The sequence below is a fragment of the Myotis myotis genome, unplaced genomic scaffold (assembly GCF_014108235.1).
Source record: "Myotis myotis isolate mMyoMyo1 unplaced genomic scaffold, mMyoMyo1.p scaffold_m19_p_4, whole genome shotgun sequence".
In the NCBI taxonomy this organism is placed as follows: domain Eukaryota; kingdom Metazoa; phylum Chordata; class Mammalia; order Chiroptera; family Vespertilionidae; genus Myotis; species Myotis myotis.
Window position 1 is genome coordinate 48,176,660 of NW_023416346.1, and position 9,914 is coordinate 48,186,573.

The 9,914-nt window shown below is 41.1% G+C and overlaps 1 protein-coding gene across 2 annotated transcripts in view; it reads left to right on the top strand.

Annotated features, from left to right (window-relative positions):
- The window catches only part of LHFPL1 (LHFPL tetraspan subfamily member 1), a 70,820-nt gene extending 66,238 nt beyond the window's left edge, over positions 1–4,582 (top strand). For both annotated transcript variants that reach the window (XM_036303946.1, XM_036303945.1), the window contains exon 4: positions 3,492–4,582. In XM_036303946.1, the coding sequence (XP_036159839.1) occupies positions 3,492–3,673 (182 nt within the window). In that variant the 3' untranslated portion in view covers positions 3,674–4,582. The remainder of the gene's footprint in view (positions 1–3,491) is intronic.
- The last annotated feature ends 5,332 nt before the right edge of the window (positions 4,583–9,914 follow it).

Here is a 9,914-nt window from a genome sequence, read left to right on the forward strand (position 1 = left end):
GGTGCTGGAAAATTTGGTCAGATACATGCAAAAAATGAAACTAGATCACCAACTTACAACATACACACAAACAAACTCAAAATGGCTAAAGGACTTAAATGTAAGACAGGAAACCATACAAATACTACAAGACTCCATAGGCAGGAAAATAGCAGACATATGTCGTAGCAATATCTTTGCAGACACAGCTCCTAGGGCAATGGAGACTAAGGAGAAAATAAACAAATGGGACTACATCAAAATTAAAAGCTTCTGCACAGCAAAAGAAACCATCAACAAAACAACAAGAAAGCCCACTGCATGAGAGAACATATTTGCCAATGATATTACTGATAAGGGTTAAATCTCCAAAAATTACAGAGAACTCATACAACTTAACAAAAGGAAGATAAACAATCCAATCAAAAAATGGGCAAAAGATCTACATAAACACTTTTTGAAAGAGGACATACAGAAGGCCCAGAGACATATGAAAACATGCTCAAAGTCACCAATCATCTGAGAGATGCAAATCAAAACAACAATGAGATTCCATCTCACACCTGTCAGAATGGCTTTCATCAACAAATCAGCAAATGACAAGTGCTGGCGAGCATGTCTAGAAAAGGGAACATTTATGCACTGCTTGTGGGAATGCAGACTGGTGCAGCCACTATGGAAGACAGTATGGAGTTTCGTCAAAAAATTAAAAATGGAACTCCCATTTGACCCAGTAATCCCACTTCTAGGACTATATCCCAAGAAACCAGAAACACCAATCAGAAAGGATATATGCACCCCTATGTTCATAGCAGCACAATTTACCATAGCTAAGATTTGGAAACAGCCTAAGTACCCATCAGCAGATGAGTGGATTAAAAAACTGTGGTACATCTATACGATGAAATACTATCTATAATAATAAAACTGTAATGTACAAATTGACCAAAGGACCTAACAGAAGAATGACCATCCATACAACCTTCTGGATGACCATGCTATGACACCCACTGGTGCCTGGCCAGCCAAGGTGGGTGCAATGCGATTGGTCGGGGGCCCGGCCATTTCCCCATGATCGCCCTGCAGAGGCAGGCTCAGGCCACTGGCCAGTGGGGCAATCAATCAGGGGACTCCATGATCACCCCAAAGAGGGAGGCCCAGGCCACCAATCAGCGGGCTGTGGCAGGTGTGTGGGGCCTCCCCCTGCGGGGGCAATCAATTACGGAGCCCCGGCTGGGTGGGTAGGGCCTACCTCTTTAAGCCAATCAATTGTGGGGTTCCCAGATTGTAAGAAGGCACAGGCCGGGCTGAGGGGACCCCCCCTCCAGTGCACGAATTTCATGCACTGGACCTCTACTGCCGCTATTAAAAAAGGAACTTTTACCATTTGCAACAGCATGGATGGAAATGGAGAGCATTATGCTAAGCGAAATAAGCTAGTTGGAGAAAGATAAGTATCACATGATCTCACTCACATGTGGGATATAATGATCAACATAATTTCATGAACAAGAACTGATCCAGAGACAAATGGCAGGGGAGTGGGGGGCGGGGTTAGAGATCAACCAAAGGACTTGTTTGCATGCATATTAGCATAACCAATGGACACAGACACTGGGGCGGTGGGGGCTTGCCTGGGGTGGGAATGGCTGTAGAGGGTCAATTGGGTAAAAAGGAGACATATATAAAACTTTAGACAATAAAAATAAATAAATAAAATAATAAAATAAAATAATCTAAGATAAAAAATAACATCTAAGTAGGTCTTACTCACTGCACTCATGCATCTACTGCTCAACAAATTCATCTTATAAGCTAAATTCTTATAGATATGAGTGAAATTCAAATGTTACTTTCAGTGCTCTTTAGGACATCTTTGTTCCAACCTGAGTTTAAAAAATGTTTAGAAAGAAGCTGTAAAAGCCATTTAGCATATCCTATAATATTTAAATTTTTATTCTCTTAAAAAATCAAGATCAAATTGAAGGCTTCATAATGATTCCTACCCAAGTTTTTAAACCTTAAACTATTCATGGTGTCTTTTTTTTTTCTTTTTTCTTAAAGACCTTTATTCCCTCTTATTTTATCCTTCTTGGAGATGAAGAACAGTTTGTTATATTCCTTCTTAATTTAAATTGTTCAATAAAAGACTCAATAACTTATGATTTATTAAACTATCTCAACAGCTTTCTCCTTTCCAGAATTAAATGATCTTATTTTTTTTCTAACTTTTTCTCAGAGGTCTTATTTTTCAATCTATATTTTATTCCTTTTCATTGCTGCTATATTCCCTCCCCAGTTCCCATATGATCCTAAGAAACAGCCTCCTCTCAGAAACTGAATCAGTAAGAGGGGTACTTTTTCTCATGCCTTAAAACATGGCCTCTTTAGTGGTCACCAATAAAAGAAAACAAAGGTTCACTACTCATTCATCATCACAAAAAATAAACACAATTAAACAACTTGAAAATAAATAAATAAATAAAAAATAATAGGTAAATTGTTACAAAAATCAGTCTTGACATCCCAAACTGACTGTAGTCGGTACTCCGTTTTTTCCAAGACTGTGAGGCAGGTGAAGGCTGCTGCTTACCTCTTTTCTCGGGACTCCTCTGCAATTTTCTAACACTAGGCATCTATCCCAATTTCTGGAGTTCTGTTTGCTTAAGCATTTGATTTTTTACATTTAGTTGTTATTTTGATCCCTGGTAAAATAATAGCTCTCTGATCTTTGGGCATCATCATTTTCCAAGGGAAAATTCTCTGAAGAAAATTCTCTGAAAAACACACACACACAAATACTTCAAATGAAAGAATATACTTCTGATAAAGTGTCAGGTTGTAGGGTAGATTATTTGAGCAGATGACTTTTCCCATTTCCTTTCAAACTGAAACTACCTGCTTAGTAGCTTGGCCTTGATTCCAATGTATATTTCTTCCCTGGATGTTGAAAAGCTAGGTTGTGAGAGAGACATAGAGTAAGTGGCAAGATATATGATTTTACCTGTCAAATCTCCTGATGATGCAGGATATTGTTCTTTGAAAACAGTCCATGCACTATAGTATACCAATGTGGTAAAAAGTGTGGTGTTAGAATCAAGATGAGCCAGGGTTTATATTTTTGACTCTATGACTTTCAAGCTTTGTTGTTTTTCACTATTAACCTATGCCTTGATTCCTTCACGTTGTATAAAAAAAAAACAAGGATAATAAAAGTATCTGTCTCATACAGTTATTGTAATGATCAAGGAGATGTACTAGTATGTCTGAGGATCTTAGCCTAGTTCTTGACAATTTATCATTGTCTTATTATCATTGTCATTAGCGTCACCACCACTATCACCATCCACATCACTCCCAGATTCCTACTGTAACAGAATAACATTATAACCTCTTGCTAAAGCAACTACCAGCCACTGGCAAAGGAGGAAAAGAGGACACAGGAATCCCAGTTGCATTCACTGCTTCCTACTCTTACACTAATCCTCATGTCTCTGTCCCTGTTTCTACAGGTACCTGTAGGCTTGGTTGGGCCTATTACTGTGCTGGAGGTGGAGCAGCTGCAGCCATGTTGATCTGTACCTGGCTCTCTTGCTTTGCTGGAAGAAACCCCAAACCTGTAATGCTGGTGGAGAGCATCATGAGGAACACCAATTCTTATGCCATGGAGCTTGACTACTGCCTCAAGCCTTGAGCTTTGGTGGAAGACTGGAAAGGGTGGGAAAGAGGAGGGAAGGGAGCCTTGAAAAGAGGTACTAAGACTAGACCAGTTGCCACCCACCTGTCAGCAGTGTAGCCTAGAGTTGCATGCTTTTTAACTCACCAAATTCATCTTATAAGCTAAATTCTTATAGATATGAGTGAAATTCAAATGTTACTTTCAGTGCTCTTTATGACATCTTTGTTCCAACCTGAGTTTAAAAAATGTTTAGAAAGAAGCTGTAAAAGCCATTTAGCATATCCTATAATATTAATTCATTTTCACTTCCCCTTAAGCCAGTGGGTCAGTGACTACTTACAAAATTCATCAAGATATATGATTTTCTCAAATGTTTACCTAGCTGGTGAGTACCCACTAGCCCCCAAGTCCTAAAGTACTCCTTTATGAAAAATAAGGAGAAGATCCTCACTTGAAATGTAACTGCACAAAGCTATATAAGAACACTCGAGCAGGAAGGGACAAGGAGATGAACAGGGCTGGTTCCTGCCATTCCATTCTTATGGCCCTCCCCCTAATACTGATTACTATCTATAAAATGCCACTGATCAAATACTTGAGACTTTCTCAGGAATATACCTTGACTCTTCCTCTTTTATCTGGCCTCTTTTCCTTTTCTTTTGTGAGCTTGTGGTGAGGGTAATTATCAATAAGGAAAATATTAACCAAGGATACTTATTTAGTCTAAGACTCTTTCCTCATTATGCTCTAGAATATTCATAAGAGTTCATTTTGTGTTTTGGCTTGGTGACTGGCAATAAAATATAGTGGCAAGTATTCTGCTAGTCCTTTATATATTCAGAAATGGTGTTCATTAAATGTTGTGAGCATATAATAGCACTTGTTGTGCACTCAATAAACATGGTTTTATGATGATGATGACAAGAATGTTTCTGCTGACTCCTTACTGAAATTTCTATCAGAGTTCATTTTTACTGAGTAAGAAATCCACAGTGGCCTTTTGCCCCTGTAGTCATTCCTACCATGATATGTTTCTCTGCCTATTTCAAAAATTGCTCATCAAATGCTTTCCCCTCCATCTGGGGTGAGCTAGACAAAAGAATACAGCCTTGATGTCACCAAGGGCTGATGTATTTTTAGGCCTGGCCACCATCCCAAATGTGCTCAAGGCTGATGGATGGTATAGAAGAACTTGTCGCTCAGGGACAGAATTTATTTCTCCCCCACACCCAACTAATTCAGGCCAGCTCTACTGTTCCATAACTACAGCTTTAGGGATTAGGCAGGGCCTATGACTCAAAAGGCCAGCTCTTCTGTTTTTATTTTTAATTACTCCAGAGTGTTGGGGTAAAAGAAACCCTGTTGTTACAGTCCATTGAGGTCAGGTTCCTTTGGCACAAAGCATGGCAGAGAAAGGCAGAGCAAGGACCTTGGGGTCATGAGGGGCAAATGGAAAATAGCAGCTCAGTGAGTGTTCTTAGCTCCTGATGCTACCAATTCCTAACCCATTGCTTCCCAAGAAGTCAATGCTTTGCTGCTCTCCCTGGCCCAGATACCTAAACACCAGTGAACTAGTTGCACCCTAGAGAAGTGACTGTTCAAGAAAGGGTTAATTTAAAAAGAGCCATTTTAAATGACTGCCACTTTGTATAAGGTCCTAGTCAGTTGGAATGTTTCCTCTCCTTTTCCACAAAAAGAGGATAGAATTTAAAAAGATTTTTTTTTCTGTCAAGAAACTGGGCCTGCAGGGCCTTACATTCAAAGAGGGATCCAGTCCCTTGTTCAGTTTGAATTTAAATTCCTTCCTGCCTGCGTCTGATATTTTTCTTGCCAGGCCTTGTATTTTGCATAGATGTTTGATTAGCTTGTTTTTTCTCTATGGTCTGGAGCAGGCTCTTGAAAACTAAGCTTACCTGGTCTGGCTTCTGTTGAGCAGAGGAAGTAGAGCCCATAGGTCAGGTGGAGGGCTGAACAAATGAAGTGAGGACCTCAGAGACTGGTTTGTCCTATGCCTGGCTGGTTGTCATGCTCCCTGCATGTACACAAATGGAATGCCTAACCATGGGTCCTTCCTGATTTTTGGAACCACTTAGATCTTATGTGTTTTTTTTTTTTGGGGGGGGGGGCGGGGGGCTGAGAGAGGTGGGAGGTTTTTCACCCGGGCTAGCTCACAATCAACTGAGTATTCATTAAGAGTCCGTTTAGCAGAAATGGTAGTTGGGCAGCAACTGCCTGACTGGCACGTGTCTGTGTCTGCAGGGTTACAATTTCTACACCTGGTGTGGTCCTTGGTATATTGCAAGTGTTAAGTCACTCAGGTCTGTCTTGAGTGGTGCCCTCTCCTTAATATCACTCATCATCCCTGTTCCCATGGGTAGTAAGCACCTCCATTCATTTATAGCTTCTGGTGTCTTCCTGGCAGTGGGTTCTCACCTTGCAAGAGCATGAGCTGTGAACCAAGACAGACAGGACAGGCTCTGGCCTCTGGGAAAAGGAGTTCTGGCTTCTGCAAGAATAGGTGGCAATAGGAGGTTTCTGGAGGAGGGGAACCCTGGAAGGGTAAGAGGATGAGGAAGCTTCTGGCAAGCAGAGGCTTTATACACTCTCCAACAAATTACCCTAAAAGGGAAAGGCCTGCCCCTTCAGAATGTGATAAGGATACTTTCTTCAGTATGGCATTCACTCCTGGTAGAAATTCTAATGTGGAGAAGCTTTAGGACCGTTTTAAGTCCCAAGGCAGACTGTCAGTGGGAAAAAAATGGAAGTTTCAAAAAACACACAATAGTGAATGCATTTGTAAAAGATGGAAGGCATCCCACTTGGTGGCTTGAGGGAAAAGGTGTGCTATTTTTAGAACTCACAATCAATCTCCAACCAGGCCTAGTAAAGCTTTCTTAACAGACAGGAGGCAGGACACTTCCAAAAAGTCATCTCTGCCCTGTGTCCTTGGTTTGAAAGCATTTTTTTTAAAGCTGGATTGGTGCTGATGTTGAAGAATATTTATTACTGGCCTCTCTTTCAGATGTAGAGAGATGCATTTTCAGATTTAATTTTCATTTTGTCTACTTATGAGATTATGCTCTCCCAGAGTTGATCTCTTTTCTAAACACATTGAACCCCCACTGAGTCCTCAAAGCTAACATCAAATAAACAGTTGCTATGTGTGCACACAAATGATTTAGATTTTCATTATACAGAACTGCTGATGTGTCAGGAGGAAGTAGGAGGAGACAAAATGCTTGGTTTTGACTGCAGCACCGTGTCCTGCTCCTCCTCCCTCTACAGAAAGGAGCCCCCAGAGAATAGTACTTGGGGTAGAGGGATATTGAGGTCAACTAGCATCCATAGGGCAGCTCCCAATGTTGGCTCCTTTTCATGTAGTGACTCTCCTTCCTGAGGAGGTGGTGGTAACTACAGAAAGGAAACAAAGAAAGGTAGAAAGATCAAGGGGAATAAAGAGGGGGTAGATAAAGAGGTAAATATTGGAATCATTCCAGAAACATGTTGCCTCCCACTGAGGCCTACTAGAATCTCATTTGGGAACTTTAAATTTATTTCCAAGATATCTCTCTGTATCTTCCAAGCTAAAATATTTCCCCTAGATAACATAGTAAAGTGAAGACAGTAAGGCTTTGGAGTCACACAGACCAAGGTTTGAATCCCAGCCCAAAAACTTCTGAACTCTGTCTTTGGGCAAGTTACATAACTTCTTTGTATTTACTAAATTTTATAAGACAGTATATCCTGTCTGCTGTTGGACTCCACTCTCCCCAGGAACTACAGAAGACATTTACTCTCCAATGACCCCACACCTTCCAGTTTGCACAGTGATTTTTAATCCTGGTTCACAACAGAATCCTCTGAGAGGCTTTTAAAAAGTTTGATGGCAAAAAAAAAAGTTTGATGGCTAGGTGTCACCCCAGTTCAACTGAGTCTGAATTTATGGGTGCTGCTAGACCATACTACAGTATCTTCATCATTGATATAATTTACTGACCTCCTAGTCATCTTTCATTTATTGAAAACTTCAGACACCTATTTTACTCTCTTTTTCATTCCTATTTCTGTCAGCCTTTTGTAAACTTCAACATCCATGCGAACCACTCTACCAACTTCTTGGCTTCTAAGTTCATTGACTTCTTTACCTCCAATGATATTTTTCTTCCACCCAACCACTGCCACTCCCATTCTTGACATCACCAACAAATGCAACATCACCAAAATCCAGCTTTCAAGTCTCCCATTCCTGACCAACACTTCTTATCCTTTCAGCTCATGTTCTTTAATATTTTCACTCTATCAACTCTGACTCCATGCTACTTACCCAGTCTAGAATCCATAGTTCATCAATATATTCACCTCTTAAATAAATATTCCACTTTTTGCCTCTTATTCACCTTGTCATATATTTGTCCAATAAAGCCATAATTGTGGTTAAATGTAATAATCTGCCTGATCTGAACTTCCATCAAATTTTCAAACATTGACAAAAAAAAACACAAGAATTGTTCTTGCGAGGAACCAAGATGGTGGCATAGGTTAACGCTGGAGATTGCTGCCTTGAACAACCAAATCAAAATACACCTAAAAGGCAGAACGGACATCATCCAGAACCACAGGAAAGCTGGCTGAGTGGAAATTCTACAACTAGGAGGAAAGAGAATATCATACCCAGACTCAGAGGAGGCGCAGTGCTGAAGTGAAATACTCAGGTACGGAGTGCGCGCAGAGTGGGCTGGCGGCGGAGGGCACGGTTGGTGCTTTCAATCGGAAGGGAGTCTCAGATTCTGAGCTCCAGATCCAGGTAAGTCTCTAGGGACCCAGACTCAAACGGGAGAAGCGGGACTGTCTGGCTTCAGTCGGAACTCGAAGGCAGCTTTCTTTCCGAGGTTTGCAGCGGTTGCTGGGACTCTGTGAGGCAGAGCTCCTAGGGACGGACCGGAGAGCCGCCATAACTGCTCTCTCCAGCCCACCCTGTTTATCCCGAGCCCCAGCGACCCACCCGCCCCGCCAAAGCCCTGCACAGAGCCATTTGCCAGATAGCCTCAGGCAAAGGCTAGATTAGCACCTCCCTAGAGGACAGAAGTTTTCCCACTGCAGACACAGCTGATTCTCACAGCCAGCTGGCCCGGAGGTCAAATCCCCCTAGTATTAACTACAACAATCAAGGCTTAACTACAGGAGGACTGCACACAAATACCACTAGGGGGTACACCAAGAAAGCATAAAAAATGCGGAGACAAAGAAACAGGACAAAACTGTCAATGGAGGATATTGAGTTCAGAACCACACTTTTAAGGTCTCTCAAGAACTGTTTAGAAGCCGCCGATAAAGTTGAGATCCTCAACAAATCCAATGAGACCCTCGATGTTATGATAAAGAACCAACTAGAAATTAAACATACACGGACTGAAATAACGAATATTATACAGACTCCCAACAGCAGACCAGAGGACCGCAAGAATCAAGGCAAAGATTTGAAATGCGAAGAAACAAAAAACACCCAACCGGAAAAGCAAAATGAAAAAAGAATCCAAAAATACGAAGATAGTGTAAGGAGCCTCTGGGACAGCTTCAAGTGTACAAACATCAGAATTATAGGGGTGCCAGAAGATGAGAGAGAGCAAGATATTGAAAACCTATTTGAAGAAATAATGACAGAAAACTTCCCCTACCTGGTGAAAGAAATAGACTTACAAGTCCAGGAAGCACAGAGAACCCCAAACAAAAGGAAGCCAAAGAGGACCACACCAAGACACATCATAATTAAAATGCCAAGAGCAAAAGACAAAGAGAGACTCTTAAGAGCAGCAAGAGAAAGAAACTCAGTTACCTACAAGGGAGTACCCATACGACTGTCAGCTGATTTCTCAACAGAAACTTTGCAGGCCAGAAGGGAATGGCAAGAAATATTCAAAGTGATGAATACCAAGAACCTACAAACAAGATTACTTTATCCAGCAAAGCTATCATTCAGAGCTGAAGGTCAGATAAAGAGCTTCACAGATAAGGAAAAGCTAAAGGAGTTCATCACCACCAAACCAGTATTATATGAAATGCTGAAAGGTATCCTTTAAGAAGAGGAAGAAGAAGAAAAAGGTAAAGATACAAATTATGAACAACAAACATGCATCTATCAACAAGTGAATCTAAGAATCAAGTGAATAAATAATCTGGTGATCATAATAGAATCAGGGACATAGAAAAGAAATGGACTGACTATTCTTGGGGGGGAAAGGGGTATGGGAGATGCGGG